At 39.2% G+C, this 16,436-nt stretch overlaps 2 protein-coding genes across 16 annotated transcripts in view; both read left to right on the top strand.

Annotated features, from left to right (window-relative positions):
• Positions 1–8,922, top strand: part of SPICE1 (spindle and centriole associated protein 1) — a 63,450-nt gene extending 54,528 nt beyond the window's left edge. For 9 of the 14 annotated variants that reach the window (XM_045502071.1, XM_045502072.1, XM_045502067.1 and 6 more), the window contains 5 exons: positions 291–781; positions 3,495–3,678; positions 6,477–6,579; positions 7,572–7,659; positions 8,632–8,922. In XM_045502071.1, the coding sequence (XP_045358027.1) occupies positions 291–781; positions 3,495–3,678; positions 6,477–6,579; positions 7,572–7,659; positions 8,632–8,685 (920 nt within the window). In that variant the 3' untranslated portion in view covers positions 8,686–8,922. Of the gene's footprint in view, positions 1–290; positions 782–3,494; positions 3,679–6,212; positions 6,406–6,476; positions 6,586–7,571; positions 7,660–8,631 lie in introns of those variants that run through there. The other 5 variants (XM_045502076.1, XM_045502073.1, XR_006718328.1 and 2 more) reach the window with 4 other exon arrangements.
• Positions 8,923–14,345: 5,423 nt separating this feature from the next.
• CFAP44 (cilia and flagella associated protein 44) overlaps positions 14,346–16,436 on the top strand; it is a 152,267-nt gene continuing 150,176 nt past the window's right edge. Inside the window, exon 1 of one of the 2 annotated variants that reach the window (XM_045502061.1) lies at positions 14,346–14,594. The gene's annotated coding sequence lies outside the window, so the exon portion shown is untranslated. The remainder of the gene's footprint in view (positions 14,595–16,436) is intronic. The other variant, XM_045502062.1, reaches the window with a different exon arrangement.

The following is a 16,436-nucleotide window of genomic DNA, read 5'->3' as shown; positions in this document are numbered from 1 at the left end:
TACCCCCAGGATTCCCTGGTATGAATTAATACATGTATTAAAATGTGAACTTGGCAGGTTTTTTTTTTTTTACAAGGATACTGACGAAGCCTTAAGGAATATGAAATTGTCTGTGATTTGATTGTTTAGAGGTGGCATTGCTGAAATATCCCTGCTGAAATAATTCAGGCATTCAGAAGCCAAACCCGTCTACTGAAATACATCTCTAACTACCATGATGAGTAATGAAAAGATTATAGTGCGAATCTGTGGTTAAATGATGCATGTTTATTCTGATATTTTATCTACAGTATTGAGGAGGACTGTTCAAACTCGCCCTGCTCCACAAATTCCTCCAACTGTGGAAATAATTGAGAAGGAACAAAATTGGGAAAGGAAGACTTTACCTACTGGCACAGACAATCAGAATCCAAATGAAGAAAGTCACCTCTTCACTCAGAGGTGGAGGGTCTCTCACATGGGGGAAGATCTGGAGAACAAAGTCCAGGCTCCTTTTGTTAACCTCTCACAGCCCTTCTACAGTTCCCATTCACACACTCAGCAGGCCAGAAACCCCGAGTTCTCAGAAGAGCCCCCGGTACTGGGAGAGGGGCAACAGCTTAGAGCAAATGAGGCGTTAATACAAAGAAAGGAGATCATGGCCCGGATCGCAGAGTTGACACTGCAGAACTCAGCTATCAAAGCACATCTGAATAATATTATTGGGCCAGGAGGAGAGCAAGGGGATGGACTTCGGGAATTAAACAAACAAGAGACCAGTCATGCAAGCGACGTGGCTGCAGTGAGTACCAGTTAAGGATCGACTAGGAACATTTAGGAGTTTAACTATATTGCTGGAACATCTTAAGGGCCTCCTTTCCTGAAGTGATCCTGGATATCTTTGAGGCTGCTACTCGAAGGTTTATGCTTAGTCATGTCCTCATCACAGAGTAAGGAAAAGTTATTTATCAGTTTATTTAACACATACAGTAAAAGAGGATAATATAAAATAGAACACAAGGAAAATGAATGAGGAAAATAGGACAAGGTAAAATATGAAAGAAAGCCAAAATTAAACTGGGAATGAAGTTGTAAATATAAAATGTAGAATTAGTATGAATTGAAAGTCTGCCACACAGCTACATTTTAACTGAAAGCATTTCTGCTCTTAATTTTTTTTTAATGTTTGTATATTTTTGAGAGAGAGAGAGAGAGAGAGAGAGAGAGAGAGCATGAGCAGGGGAGGGGCAGAGAGAGAGAGGGAGACACAGAATCCGAAGCAGGCTCCAGGCTCTGCACTGTCAGCCCAGAGTCCAACACGGGGCTCCATCCCATGAACTGTGAGATCATTACCTGAGCTGAAGTCAAATGCTTAACCAACTGAACCACCCAGGTACCCCAAAAGCATTTTTACTCTTAAAGGGGCTTATACAAGAGAATTATGTGTAGCTGGCCCTCAACTCATGAGGAGTTAATTTTTTAGGATGCAGAATACATTTTCCTAAAGAAATGATGTTTTAAAGGATTATTAAAGTGAGACTTTAATGTATGTATGAGTCATCTGGAGATTTTTCTAAAATGCAGTTTCTGATTAAATAGTTTTGAGATAGCACCTGTGCATTTCTAGTTAGTTCCCAGATAGTAGACTGAGGATTATACTTTGAATAACAAAAGTCTGCTTATTATAGTCCAGGAGTTTTGTAAGTTAAATAAACTGTAGGCTAAGCTGGTAACTTAAAATCTTCATTTTCTTGTTTGTGGGGAGAAAAGGAATTCGAAGTTCCAGCTGGTAAGTGTTTATACAGACATGTTCTCATGCTGGTCCCAGTGATGGGGGAGACTTCCTTTTATCCCTTCATGAGCCAAAGTGGCTCCTGTGAGGGTTCTGATAGGGGATGGGATAGTGTTTTGCCAGTGGGAAGGAGCTGGGAAACTTTATGGATTAGGGGGGCTCCAGAGGGGATTGCTTCTATAAAGAGCTTTACCAATGTTAGATTCAGGGCTTCTATGAGGAAGTTCAGAAAGGGGCGGGGGAACAAGGGCCACTTCTGTCAGCTCTGGCTCCTGGGAGATAAGGGCAATGTGAGTACGGAGTCACTGAGTTATTACTCAGTCAGCAGGGACTAGCAGAAGAGGAGAAAAAAATTAGGAGTGAGCAGGACATCAGTGTAGATGTGTGTAAGTACAAATTGCCTTAATTTTGAGTCACTGAAGGTGTTTCTATGTTTACAGAGTTTTGACAGTTGTTCAAAACAGGTTAACTAAGTCTTGGATTTAAAAAGGCAACAGAGTTAAAAATTGAATTTGCCTTATTTTCTAATTAGTATATAGATCGGGCTAGTGGACACAGTCTAATATTTTTGTTTTCACCACCTTCTTTGTCATAATCAGAATTACAAAATGATCTTTAATTTAAATTGTTTTGCTTATCTCTCTCTCTCTCTCTCTCTCTCTCTCTCTCTTTTTTTTTTTTTTTACTAATGGGCATAAGCTACAAATTAGTGATTTCTATTAGGAATTGTTTTTTTCCCAAAGGGACATATTTAACTAAATGAAATAAGAATGACACATATATTCCTCTTAGGAAGTTTCATACTAAACGTAGTTATATTCCACATGTGTATGTATATGTATATGTATATGTATATGTATATGTATATGTATATGTATATGTGGTTTTTTTCACTCTACCTCCCATATTCCTTCACAGTCATCACCTTTTTCAAATTAGATCTCTGAGGCCAAACGTGGCCTGGGGAGCTGACCTGTGGTCAAGGAGAGCGATAAGATTCCTAGAAATCTTTGCCAAATAACTCATGGTACATGTATGAAGATTGGGGTGGCAGAATCATCTCTCAAGTACAGCAGATCCTCTTTTGTATGTTGCGATTCAAACTGCACATCTGTCATTATAATTATTTAGAAGCCAGGTCACTAGCAGTATTGTCTTTGCTCATGTGATCTTTTGTGCCCCTCAGCAAACGTGAAGAGATACAGGAAAGCTTTGCCTTACAGTACTCCCCATGGAGAGAGGGAGTAGAAGGTCTGTGTGGTACCAGTAACAGAAGGATTCGTATCCCTTTCCTTTAGCCCTAATTTTTCTTTCTTTTTTTTTTTTTTTTAATGTCTGTTTACCTTAGAGACAGAGAGAGAGTCAGAGCATGAGCAGGGGAGGGGCAGAGAGAGAGAGGAAGGCGCATAATCTGAAGCAGGCTCCAGGCTCTGAGCTGTCAGCAAAGAGCCCGACTCTGGGCTCGAACTCACGAACCATGAAATCATGACCGGAGCTGAAGTCGGACACTTAACCGACTGAGCCACCCAGGTGCCCCAGCCCTAATTTTTCAATTAAATGACTTGTAGATTTTATTCTTTGCCTACTATTCAAGTTTACATATAGCAAGGGTGGTGAATACTAACTAGGTGGCTTTTAGTGGAAGAGTTTATGTTTACAAACAGTCAAAATTGTTTGGATTATTTCTGATATGGAATTTGTGCCTTTTTTTTTTTTTTTTAAGACTTATCCAACAACACAGCCTTTCACACCAAGTAGCATGGAGGAACGGATTGCAGAATTGAATCGGCAGAGTATGGAGGCTCGTGGAAAACTCTTGCAGTTAATAGAGCAACAGAAACTTATTGGTTTGAATCTTTCTTCCCCACCAGTATCACCTATTCCATCACCTCTCAGAGCATGGACTGGTTGGTCACAAATTCATGATTTAAAAGCTAGACACATGAGAGTTTTCACTTTCTTGATTTTGAGCTGAAAGAAATCTCAGAGCATATATTTCAGTGCCTTCAATTTTACATAGAAAGAAATAGACCCGAGTCATGTCAATTTTACATAGAAAGAAAAAGACCTAAGTCTCTGGGTAGAAAGCTATTCCATGGTGCCTGTAGGTAATCTTTGGTGTCTGAGTTCCTAAGTTGCCCTATGTGTAAATGGTATTCATTAAAGTGTATGATTCACTTAGGATATTTGCTGTGGCTAAGTGTAGAACATAAGGATTGGGGTGCCTGGGTATCTCAGTCAATTAAGTGTCCGACTCAAGTTCAGCTCAGGTCATGATCCCAGGGTCATGGGATTGAGCGCCATGTCAGGCTCCACACTGAGGGTGGAGCCTGCTTGAGATTTTTTGTCTCTCTTTCTCTCTGCTCCTCCCCGCCCTGCTTGTGCCCTTCCTCTCTCTATAATAAATAAATAAATAAATAAATAAATAAATAAATAAATAAATAAAAACAAAAAAAACCCTAAGCATCAAAATGATTTAGAGTTTCATCAGCAACAAATTACAAGTTATTTTGTTAAAACTAATTAAAACATTTTTATTTGTAAATTAAACTTTCCATTCTGTTATTACTTTTAGGAATGTGAAAAACCAGAGGGGGTTCTAAATAATAGAACAGCAACTAAAAAATTAGTTGTCATAATATTTACGTTCAAAAAGGTACTGATGTAGTGGCTCTCAAGTTGTTCTTTAGGCAAAAATTGAATTACTAAGACCCTCAAGAGGGTCGAGCTGTGTGAAAGCTATAGAGAAACTAATTTTGGCTCAGGATAAAAGAAGGAAAATCTTTATATCAGTAAGTGGTATTTTCCCTAAGGTGCTCAAGCATCGGTGTTTTAGAGGGATTCATATGTCCTGTGGTGGTTGAAGAAGGAAGGCTACCTTTAAGGTATCTGCCAATAAGACTTTTAGAAAATTTTTTATTCCAGTGTAATCATCATAGTGTTACATCAGTTTCAGGTGTACAATATAATGATTCAGCAATTGTATACCTTAGTGCTTACCACAACTAGTGTACTCTTTTTTAAAGATATCTATTAATTTTTGAGATGAGAGAGAGAGAGAGAGCACTAGAAGGGTGGGTGGAGCGAGAAGGAGAGACAGGATCCCAAGCAGGCTCCAAGCTGTCAGCACGGAACCCAATGTGTGGCTCAAACTGACAAACCTTGAGATCATGACCTGAGCTGAGACCAAGAGTCAAATGCTTAGCCAGGTGCCTGCTGGTTAGTGTACTCTTGATCCCCTTCACCTGTTTGACCCATCCTCCCACCCACCTCCTCTTTGCCAAAAAGAATTTTCCTTTCAGTTACAAATCATTTCTGTTTTGAAACTTCAGACCTAGAGAGCAGACTCTTGAAAATTACTGGAAAATGACGGATAATCCGTTTCCTTGGGGATCTTTCTTTGTTTAGTCTAGGCTTCTTCACATGACAGCTTTGTCTGCTGTTCTTCATAGTCACGAAGCCTAGAGATGACTTCTGATTAGAATGAGTACATTAAATCACTCAATAAGTCTGAACATCTATTACCTGCCAGCCTGTTCTGGGCCCTGGGGAAACTGCTCCAAACAGGACGAATCCCTGTCCAGCTTGACTACTTTAGCATTCAAGTTGGGGAGCAGTCAGGAAACAAAGAAGCAAATAAATAGATAATGTTAGTGCTAAGTGCAGTGAAGAAGAATAAAGCAAATCACTCTTAAGAATAATTTTGTAATTACATTAGACATCTGTGTGTCAATAGTTCCTTAAGGTTTAAAGTACTTTCATTACTGTTATTTAGTCCTCAACACATCCTGTGAGTAGATAGAGCTGATATTATAGCTATTTGCTACCTGAGTAAAGTGAGGCAAAAGAGGTTAACTGATTATCTAAAGCAAATTGGTAAATTTGCAACTGTGTTCTTTTCATTCCAGTGGCTATATCTCCAAGATATTCTTTTTTAAAGTAAAATTCGTGCTTTCATGAGAACCTTCGTGCACTATGATGATAACGATAAAAATAAATCATATGCCATGCAAAACCTCTTTTGTTTTCTAGAGTAATGGAGGAATATGTTATACAATTAAATATGGCTTCATTACCCATTAAAGCCCAGAAATCACTGGTGTTAAGTAGTGATTCATAGGAGTCTCTGAAACTGGGGGTAAACATTAAATCTTTCATTAGTAGATAGTAAATATTTGTTAATTGATAACCTTCTTGTGAAATACTGAAAATGAACACAACTATTTGCCATTGGCCATGTGATCTCCTCAGCTCCCTTCCCCCAACCTAAGTTGTCTTCAGGAATCGAATAATGTAATAGATTTAGAAGATTTGAAGTTTCACTGAATGACTTCAGAAATTTTCCTTTTTCTTTTTCTTTTTGAAAACTTGAGATAAGCTGTTTTGACAAAAATCACAAGTTTTTTAGGGCTAGCTCTTAATTTCTGTTTTTCACTTCCAGATCTGACATGATACCACTTGTCTGAAGATTCTGGCATTGTATGACCTGGCATGCTACTGAATTGATACTAGTAACTAAAGTTTCTTGTCTCACAGTTCATTTTGAAAAAAAATTCTTCCAGTGTGTCTGTGGGTCATAATGAAAATATAGAAAGAACCCCCAAATTTATAATGTGAAATTTTACAGAAAGATAGAAATCAAGTTAAATTTTTGCTTTTATTTTAATGAAAGTTAATGAAACTGATATTTATTTTTATATTTTAGAAGGAGGAAAGAGGACGATTGAAGTATCCATTCCAGGAGCAGAAGCCCCAGAAAGCTCAAAATGCAGTACTATCTCTCCTACCAGTGGGATAAATTCAAGAAGGTAGGGTTACAATGTGAATAGTTACTTAAAAAAATCAAGAAAGCGATTAAGTGTATTCTCTTTGGGGGAAAAAAGAAAGTGCATGGTATCTGACTTAGGTTCAGGCAGACTCACTCTTGTAGAGAAAATAAAGTAATGGGAGAAGAGAATTTCTGGGGGGGAAAAGGAGTGAGGACGAGCTTTAAGTAGAGCAGTGTGGGTTGTTACTAAGAACAAAAATAGGATAGTAGCACATAAATGGAGCTCTTGGTAGGTTACGAAATTAGGAGATCACATATGACAGGGTGAGTAACTGAACAGTAGTATTTTTCTCTTTTACAGTAAATGAAGCTGAAGCTCAGAGAGCTAGCTGATTGGGTGGTTTTTCTAGATGGGTCACGTGGTTGGTAAATGGTGGCACTGAGGATGGGCCTGGCTCTTCTGTCAGCACTCTCTGTGCTTACCATGACGCTGTGCTGCTGATCCAAGGCTCGTTACTCTTCCACCCCCTGGCCTTTTCCCCCTCACCCCCACACATGCACATGCATTTTTCCCCTTTAATATTAAAAATGTTACAACATGATACTATCACAACGGATGCCCTCATTATACATTTGTCCAAACCCATAGAATGTATAACAAAAGCATGAACCCTAATTTAAGCTATGGATTTAACTAATAATAATGTATCAATAGTATCAATTGTAATAAATGATGCAAATGATGCAATGTGTAGGGGAAACTGGGCAAGGGAGGTGAAGGGTATATTGGAACTCTCTGTACTTTACACTTAATCTTTCTGTAAACCTAAAACTACTCTAAAAAAGAAAGTCTATTATTTAAAAAAAAGAAAGACTTAGGTTGGTAAAAATGTTGTAAATAATTTGGATGTAACTCAGCCAATCTTTTTCAAACTCATGCCAATCCTGAGATTTGTCATTCTTCTATAATTCAAGGTTAGTAATGATAGATCACTCTCCCACCCTCTTTTATTTCTCATTTCTCATAAATAGGTCTTCAGGGGCTACTAGTAATTCTTGTTCTCCATTAAACGCCACCTCAGGAAGTGGGCGATTCACTCCTGTTAATCCAAGAGCAAAGGTATGTGATAAAATGTAATTTTGAAATGTGTGTAAGGGTCAGGAGAGTGAGGGTGGAAGGTGGCCGATTTAGTGATTTCCATTATTAATGTGACATGAAATTCTCAGAAGAATTCCTAATTCACCTTTGCTAAAAAAAAAAAAAAACGAAAAAGCCATACAGTTTTTTTTGTGTTCTGGGGTAGCTAAGGAACAAGATGAAATTCAATAGGATTTCAACATAGACTGGAAATTACTGGTTTCAGGCAGAGCATTCCTACATGGCAGGACATACAGGCGTGCCTTGAAGTAGTAGGTATACCGAGATACTGGTTCCCTCAGTGCTTGCTGTGGCTGTGTGGGACTTGGGATAGACAGAGCCCTGGGGCCACTTTCCTTGTCCCTTTACCCCAGTGTGCTGTATCAGGGTGTGCCACTAGTTAGAGAGCTTACGGTGAATCACTGTTGTACATATTCCTCATGTGTTCTGCTTTGTTCTAGATTAGACCAAATAGTGAATGCTTCAGTAAACACTGAGTATTTATAGCCCAAATTAATCGATAGGCTCATATCCCAGTTGCCTAGCACTAGAAGATTTATCCTTTATTGTTTCCTATATCCTAAAAAAGTTATAAATTATTTTATTTAATTTGCCCTTAGTTTCTGGAATTTAGTAACAGATTTAGTTTACTAAGATCAACTACCTTTGTTATTTTAAGAAGTTGCACATACAAGTTGTATAAAACACTGGATTTATCCTTTATTTAAAAATTAGGTTCCCTCAATCAATAAGGGGATATGTTGACCAGGGAACCAGTTGTTTGGGAATTTCTCTATTGGAGAATTAAAATTACCAGTAGCAATTTAATTTTCAGTACCATTTGATGGCATAGGATAACATGATTCTGTGTACTTGATCTAAATAATTGTAAACCTGGAATGGGCTTATGTTTCTGATTACTTTCTAAATCCTTTTTGCATCTTTGTTCAACAGATTGAGAAGCAAAACGAAGAAGGCTGGTTTGCTCTTTCTACCCACGTGTCATAAATGAAGTTAGTTGTACAGTTTGTTCTTGGTAGCATGTTCTTGAACTTCCACTCCCATATCCCTGCCCCTGCATGCAAGTTTTCACGTCCCTTTAGATAAAACCTTCAAAGATCTTGTGACTTAGTACTTATGGAACAAAGAATAAAGCAGTTATTTCAGTTTGGACCTTTGCAAATAAATTTCCAACAACTAACCAACGTACAACCTCCTTTGAATAAAATTTTGACTATAGGAAAATTGAAGTTTTATATTCTGATAATTTCATAACTAAGGTTTTTCTAACACAGTTTTACCTTTATCATCTTTATTCAATAGTTTTTTTTCTTTTTGTCTTAGTATATCTTAAATGATGTGTTTCTTTTATTTATTTTTTTCTGAAGAACTAAGTTGCTTTGCATATAGCTTACAATAAAATGGGCTGCGGTAGTTAATGTCTGGCTTTCGGAAAAGCTTAACACTCCCTTTGATCTCTTTTTGGGAGGGAAGTCACTGTTGTTCATCACTTTCCCATCAAGTGGAATGTACAGCTTTAAAAAATAGGTGTGGGAACATTTGCTTATATTTACTTACACAGGTAAGAGTGGTTGTATGTATTATAAAATTCTTATATAGTCTTCTAATGTGAAAATGTCATCAATAATGATAATGCACATCAAATAGATAGTGATCATAGAGCTTATGTTGAAACAGCAATGAGTACAAAAAGTTGCAGTCAACTCCCTGAATCTACTACACGTTCAAAGTAGTTTTCTTCAAGGCACCTGTTTGGCTCTCAGACACTGGTTTTTATTTTAAAATTACTTTTTAAGTTATTTCTGTCCTTTTGCTGTATGATGAGAATCCTCAGCTTGGAATGGTGGGAGTGGGGTTGGGGAAACACATTGGAACTACTTGGGGAACTTTTTCAGACAACGCTGTCCCTTGTCTTGCAGTTATAAACCACTGTTCTAGGAAGTGGCATATGGGCTTCATCATTATGGTGACAAAAATAAAAATTTTTTCTAGTATCACTGAATGCATTTTCATGAAGTCATCTGACCTCATTTGCATTATTGCAGATTCTTCCATTTGTATTGTACTTTTTGAAACCTGGTATTTAATAAGTACTATCCCTGCCTGGAATATAAAACCATTTTAGTACCATTCCTTCTGTTATTAAATGTCAAGTTATCTGCTTTGTTTGTGAATGAATTCTTTTTTTTTTTTTTAATTTTTAAGAGTGTTTACTTAAATTCCACTTAGTTAACATGCAGCATAATATTAGTTTCAGGTGTACAATATAGTGATTGAACACTTCCATACAGCGCCCTGTGCTCATCACAGCGAGTGCACTCCTTAATCCCCATCCCTTATTTAACCCATCCCCACACCCACCTCCGTGCTGGTAACCATCAGTTTGTTCTCACTAGTAAGCAGTCTGTTTCTTGGTTTGCCTCTTTTTCTTTCTTTTTTGCCTTTGCTTGTTTGTTGTTTCTTAAATTCCACATATGAGTGAGATCATAAGGTATTTGTCTTTCTCAGACTGACTTATTTTGCTTAGCATCATACTCTCTAGTTCCATCCATGTCATTGCAAATGGCAAGATTCCATGTGAAGGCTTTCTTTTGACATACATTTTTCTTTTTCTTTTCTTTCTTTTTGTGTTTATTTCTTTTTGAGAGAGAGAGAGTGTCAGCAGGGAGGGGCAGAGAGAGAGGGAGACACAGAATCCGAAGCAGGCTCCAGGCTCCAAGCTGTCAGCACAGAGCCCAACGCGGGGTTCGAACCCACAAACCATGAGATCATGACCTGAGCCAAAGTCGGACACTTAACTGACTGAGCCATCCATGTGCCCCTGACATACATTTTTCTTAATATTCTTCAACTGGTTGGCTCTTTACTTTTTTCCTTTATAACTCTTTAAGCTTCAAAAGCCATGATTTTCAACTTGGGGAGCACTGAAAAAAGACCAAACTGACTACCTGGGGAGTGAGTCCTTGGCATGACATTTTAAAAAACTGCTTAAGATGATTTAATGTGCAGCCAGAGTAGAGAACCAGTGCTCACAAACCTCCACAGGTTTGTGGAGCTCACATTGAAGTATCTGTCCTGCTAATATTTGTTTTTGTTGATAAAATACAAAAGTAGGTTGAAAATACTCCAATAATAACAGATACAGAGAAAAGAGCTTTATTAGGCTTTCTAAAGCAGTGCTTCTCAACTTTGGCCACCATTCATCACTGAGGAACCTTCTAAAATTCCCACTGCCCAACTCTCACTCCAGACCAGTTAACTTATACTCTGGGGGCAGGACACAAGCATCAGCATTTTGAGAAACCTCCTCAGATGATTCCAGTGTATAGCCAAGCCTGGGAAACATTGTAAAGATTTATCATCCCTAAATCATAAAGTGGTGCATGTTTGGTTTTAATTAACGCTACCTTGTGCCCTCTTTATTAGCTTTCAGAGCCATCTGCACCTGTATGAACCCTGACCAGCACCATCAGTAGGATCACCAGGGGTACTTGTTAGAGATGAAAATTCCTGAGCCCTACCCCAGACCTATGGATCGGAAACGGTTTCTGTTTTAATAAGCCCCTCCTGTCATCCTGATGCATGCTCAAATTTGGGAACCATTGGATCTATGGCATCACAAGGGGTGTACTCTGCTATATTTGATGATTTGTATTTACTTTTACAGTTCAAACTCAGAGTACTTGTATTGTTTATATATAGATTCATGTTTTTGGTCAACACATGACTTCTCTAGAATGCCCCAGAAAGCTGCTAAGCACTTGCTAAACTTTAGTAAAATTTTCCATTTTCCGTATTACAGCTTGGGAGAGAAACTAGATTGATAATCAAATCCACAGTTAATGATATAATCATTCCTATAGTATATAGTGGAATTCTTTAAGTTAGCAGAATTTAATAATAGTTTATGGTTTACTAAATGCCGGATAGTGTTTTAGCCACTCTTCATGATTTTATGACACCTTTATGAGGTAGATCCTATTATCCTTACTTTGCAGATGAAGAAACTGAGGTACGAGAAGGTAAGTACCCTCCCAAGGTCACACAGCTTGGGAATGGTGGCCCTGGGATGGGACATAGGAAGTTTTTCTACACAGCCTATGCCGTGCTGCCATCTTACAGTGAATATGGTGTGGAAGCCCCATAATAGTAATAGCTATCTTTATAGAGTTGTAATTGTGGTGGGCACGGTGCTGAGCTAAAAGTAGCTCCATTATTTCAATAAAACTGTGAGTTAGAGGTGTTTGAATGCCACCCACCTCCCCATTCCAGGTGAGGAAATTGAGCCCTAGAGGTGAAGTAAGTTGCCTAATGTCAGAATGTATGAGGTAAAGCCACAACTTGAAGCTCTTTTGAAAAAAATTACTGGACTTCTCCTGCTTACGAGAAATAGCTAATCTAGCACAGTGGCTAAGTCTGCAAGTATTGCAAGCAGAAAGCTTGGGTCCAAGTGCCATTTCTGCCAGTTGGGCTGTGTCCCTGGGTAAATTAATCTCATTTTTCCCATTTGAGAGTCAGACATGATATGTCTTCTAGGATTGTGAGGAGTAAGTGAGGTGAGTATATGTAAATATGTTAAGAACAGAGCCCGACTCTCGATAAGCATTCAGTAATGATGACTGCCAGTTTTTTGGTATACAAAAAAATACACTATTTTCTCTGTGCTTCCAGATTTTTAAAGGTATTAAATGGTGAATTTATAGTGGTTTTCTCAGATTAACAATTGGACCCAGTGCTTTAAATTTAGAGTTTATTTCACCTGAAAAGATATTTGGAAGTTGAAAGAAAACATGTTGAGAATTTTATTTGAAACTGTAACTAATAAGCTGTTTAATTTTTTCCTGTTTTCTGGCTTTCCAGACACCCTGCATATGCCATTTATAATTAACAGCAAAGATAATGATCTTTTTTTTTTTTTTTTTTAAGTCAGGAGACTTTAAGTCAAGAATAATTGACCAAAGAAAACATTTCAATATTACCAACAAATGCATGGTATAAAGGTCTTGGAAAATTGTTGTGTAACATTATGGAAAACAATAAACAAAAATAGAATATAGCCTTTTAAAATAAACTTGAGAAATAATTTATATGCAATAAACTACATCCATTTAAAGAGAATAATTCATTGACTTTTGGCAGACAAAACAACCACAAGACACATTTCTTTCATGCCTAGAAGATTCCTCCTGTCTCTGCAGTGTGTCCCACCCTTTGCTCCAGCCTTGGGCAACGACTGATGTGCTTTTTGTCATCATGGATTGGTTTACATTTTATCTAAGTGGAATCATAATTGCACTATTTTGTGTCTGGCTTCTTTCACTCACTATTGAGATTCATTCATGTGTGTATCAGTTTCTTCCTTTTTACTTCTGAGTAGTATTCCATTGTATGAATGTTTATCCATTCACCTGTCAATGGCCATTGGCTTTCTTCCCAATTTTTGGCTATTGTGAATATAGCTGCTATGGACATTTACATTCAAGGCTTCGTATGGACATAAATTTTTGTTTCCCTTGGGTAAACAACTTGGACATGGAATGGCTTGGTATATATTTAACTTTTTAAATTTTTTTTTTTTCAACGTTTATTTATTTTTGGGACAGAGAGAGACAGAGCATGAACGGGGGAGGGGCCGAGAGAGAGGGAGACACAGAATCGGAAAGAGGCTCCAGGCTCTGAGCCATCAGCCCAGAGCCTGACGCGGGGCTCGAACTCACGGACCGCGAGATCGTGACCTGGCTGAAGTCGGACGCTTAACCGACTGCGCCACCCAGGCGTCCCTATATTTAACTTTTAAAGAAACTACCTTACAGTTTTCCAAAGCGTTGTGCCTTATTACATTCCTACCAGCAGGGCATGAGAGTTACAGTATCTACACATCTCCCACGTTCGGTGCTGGCAGTTTTTGAATTTTTACCCATTCTGGTAGGTGTGGTGTATATGCATTGTGGTGTGCATCTCCCTGAGGACTACTGTGAAGCATGTTACCATATGTTTACTGGCCGTTCATACCGCTGATATGGTGAAGTAGTCAAAGTCCTTTGCCCATTTGAAAAATTAACTTGTCGGTTTTTTTTTTCTCATTCAATTATAAGAATCCTTTATTCTGGATACAAAGTCCTTTGTCACTTATTGCAATATTATAGCTGTTTTAATTAAATTCCAGTTAACACAGTTTATTAGTTTCCAGTGTGCAATGTAGCCATTTTAAAATGATGTTTGTAACCAGTGACTTTAGGTACTTAAAATTCAATACTGAGCGCTGCCTGTACCACAGAGCGGCTAAAGAGCAAACTGCTAAACCGAGATCTGTCAAGGTTGCCCTATACTTTGTGTGCCCAGCGTCAGGAGGCCAAGGATCCCACAACATACAATCTGTTACCGTAAAAGCCAACAGAGATAACAGCGGAAAATAAACAACTACTAAATAAAGAAGCCTGGCGATGTACCTTTGAGGATGATAGTGCCCAATCAGGGCTCCTTTGGGCCATTTTTTTTTTTTTTTTTTTTTTTTTAATTCCTGGGCAGTTATCTAAGAAAGTGTTCAAAAGTCACTTCGTTTATCAATATACCATTCTTAGGTTAATTATAATATAAACGGTATATAAAATTAAAAATGGGATGACAAACTCATAGAATGTTGGGCTTTTCTGTTTGTCTCCAACTTGGGTCATGTGGCACGAAACAGCTGGGACCAAAGGGCGAGTGACATTGAGGGTCCCAGCGGCACCGCCGCGGGATCTCCCAGAAAACCAGCTCCCGGTGGCGCATGCGCCTCCTGGCCCCTCGGCTCCGTCCGCCGGGAGGCGAGGCTTCGTTGCCGTGGTGACCTCTGTAAACGGAGACCCGGGGCTGACGCTGGGACTAGAAATGCGTGGCGGCTGTCGGTGCCTTGGGTAAGTTTGGAGCCTGGCAGCAAGGCAGTTCCCGCGAGCTCGTCCTCAAATCTGTTAGGGAGTCAGGGAGCAGCTGAGCCTACTAGGATTTCTCTTAGACTGAGTCAGCGTTGTCCAGGCTTGCTGAGACGTAGTCCTTCGTCCTTGCTACGATCCGTTCAACAAACATTGAAACAGCTAGTATTGGCAGGCATGGAGCTGGACACTGGGTACAAAGTGGACACGGTTCCTGCCTGCAAGGAACTCCTAATCCGGCTGGGGCGGAAGACAGCAGGCCCAGGAGTGCCAGTTAGACCGGGCTAAGCCCAGGCTCCAGAAGCAAGGAGTCTGGTGGGAAAGTGCCTGGGTTCTGGGGTCACGCAAACCAGCCCACACCACACTAAACTGTGTGACACTCGGCACGATGGACCCCTCAGCGCTTCAGCTTTCTACTCTCTGAAAAGGAAGATGATAATGTTTATTTCATGGGGTTCTTGTTACAACTAAATAGGATATTACAGGTAAAGTGAGTAGCACATTCATGGCATGTAGTTGGTACAGAGTAAATACTTGTTGCATACAAGTAGATATAGTAGCATACGAGTAAGTATTCAGTGTGTCTGGTCAATTGTGAGTTGTCCCAGATGGCTACTAAGACTTTTGAGAAGGAGAAGGAGCTAAGGAGGGACCAGGAAAGGGGAAAGTGACAGGCGATGAGCTGCAGACCTGAAGATGAGGGACCGTTGTGCCATGCCAAGGAATCTGAGTTCTTATTCTGTGGCAGTGAAGAGCTATTAAAGGTTCCAAACAGGAAGAGTAGCACACTAAAAGCTGTGTTTTGAAACTACAAGAGGCAGGTAGAAATGGAGTAGAGAAGAGAGAGAGAGACAAGGTATGAGACTGCGGTAATGGAAGAGGTGAGACAGCATAACCAGAGTAGGGTACTGACAGTGGCAATAGAAGGGAGAGGGTGAATTCAAAAGGCTTAATAACTGTTTACTTGGCAACAGAACATAGAAACCAACTGCATGAGTTGAGTAAGAGGGAAGACGTCAAAGAGTAACTGCTCTGCTTTCTCATCTGTAAATTGCACTTAACTCATAGAGTTGTTTTGAGAAACATGTGAAACAGTATATGCCGAATCCTTAGGACGGTGCTTGACACATGGTAATCATTCAGAAAACATGGGCTATCATTATTCTTTCCACAGTGGTATTTCACATTGTAAAGTAAAAACTGAGCATCTGTTTTATACGGCAACCTCTGAGTCTTAGCATGGCCAGCTCTGGCACGCTGCTGCGGAGTGTTTGAGTTGGTGAGACTGAAGACTGACCCTAGAATCTGGTGGATGAATCTAAGTAGTGCCATCTTGGGGACCATTCTCTCTGGTTTCCAGCCAACCTCCTTCTAACAACACATGCCTTTGCACCACTGTGTAACTATGACTCTTTTTTTTTCTTTCTACTTCCTCAGGGTTGTCTCAAAACTTGACAGTATACTCAATGAGTTGGTTAACAGAATGAGTCATAGGCTGGATCAATGACCTTGAGTGTAATAAAAGAAGATTTAAGATAGTTCTGCAAGTAGACTCCTAAACCTAGCTACTTCAGTTATACGAGATGGGACATGGCTGAGAACACACAAATACAGTGTAGTCATTCTGGTTGGTTACAAGCTGATTATGATGAGTCAGTATATGATGAAACTACCACCTCCCCACCCCAAAAAGATAATGTAATATCAGGCTGCCTTAAAGGAATACAATGTTGCCACCAGGTAAAGTAATAGTTTATCTCTTTTGGAAAATGCCTGGATCCTTCAAAGAAGATACAAAATTGGGAGGGATATTTAATGCATTGGGAA

The sequence above is a fragment of the Leopardus geoffroyi genome, chromosome C2, assembly GCF_018350155.1.
Source record: "Leopardus geoffroyi isolate Oge1 chromosome C2, O.geoffroyi_Oge1_pat1.0, whole genome shotgun sequence".
Taxonomy (NCBI): Eukaryota; Metazoa; Chordata; class Mammalia; order Carnivora; family Felidae; genus Leopardus; species Leopardus geoffroyi.
The sequence above is the reverse complement of the archived record's forward strand: the minus strand, read 5'-3'. Positions and strand labels throughout refer to the sequence as shown.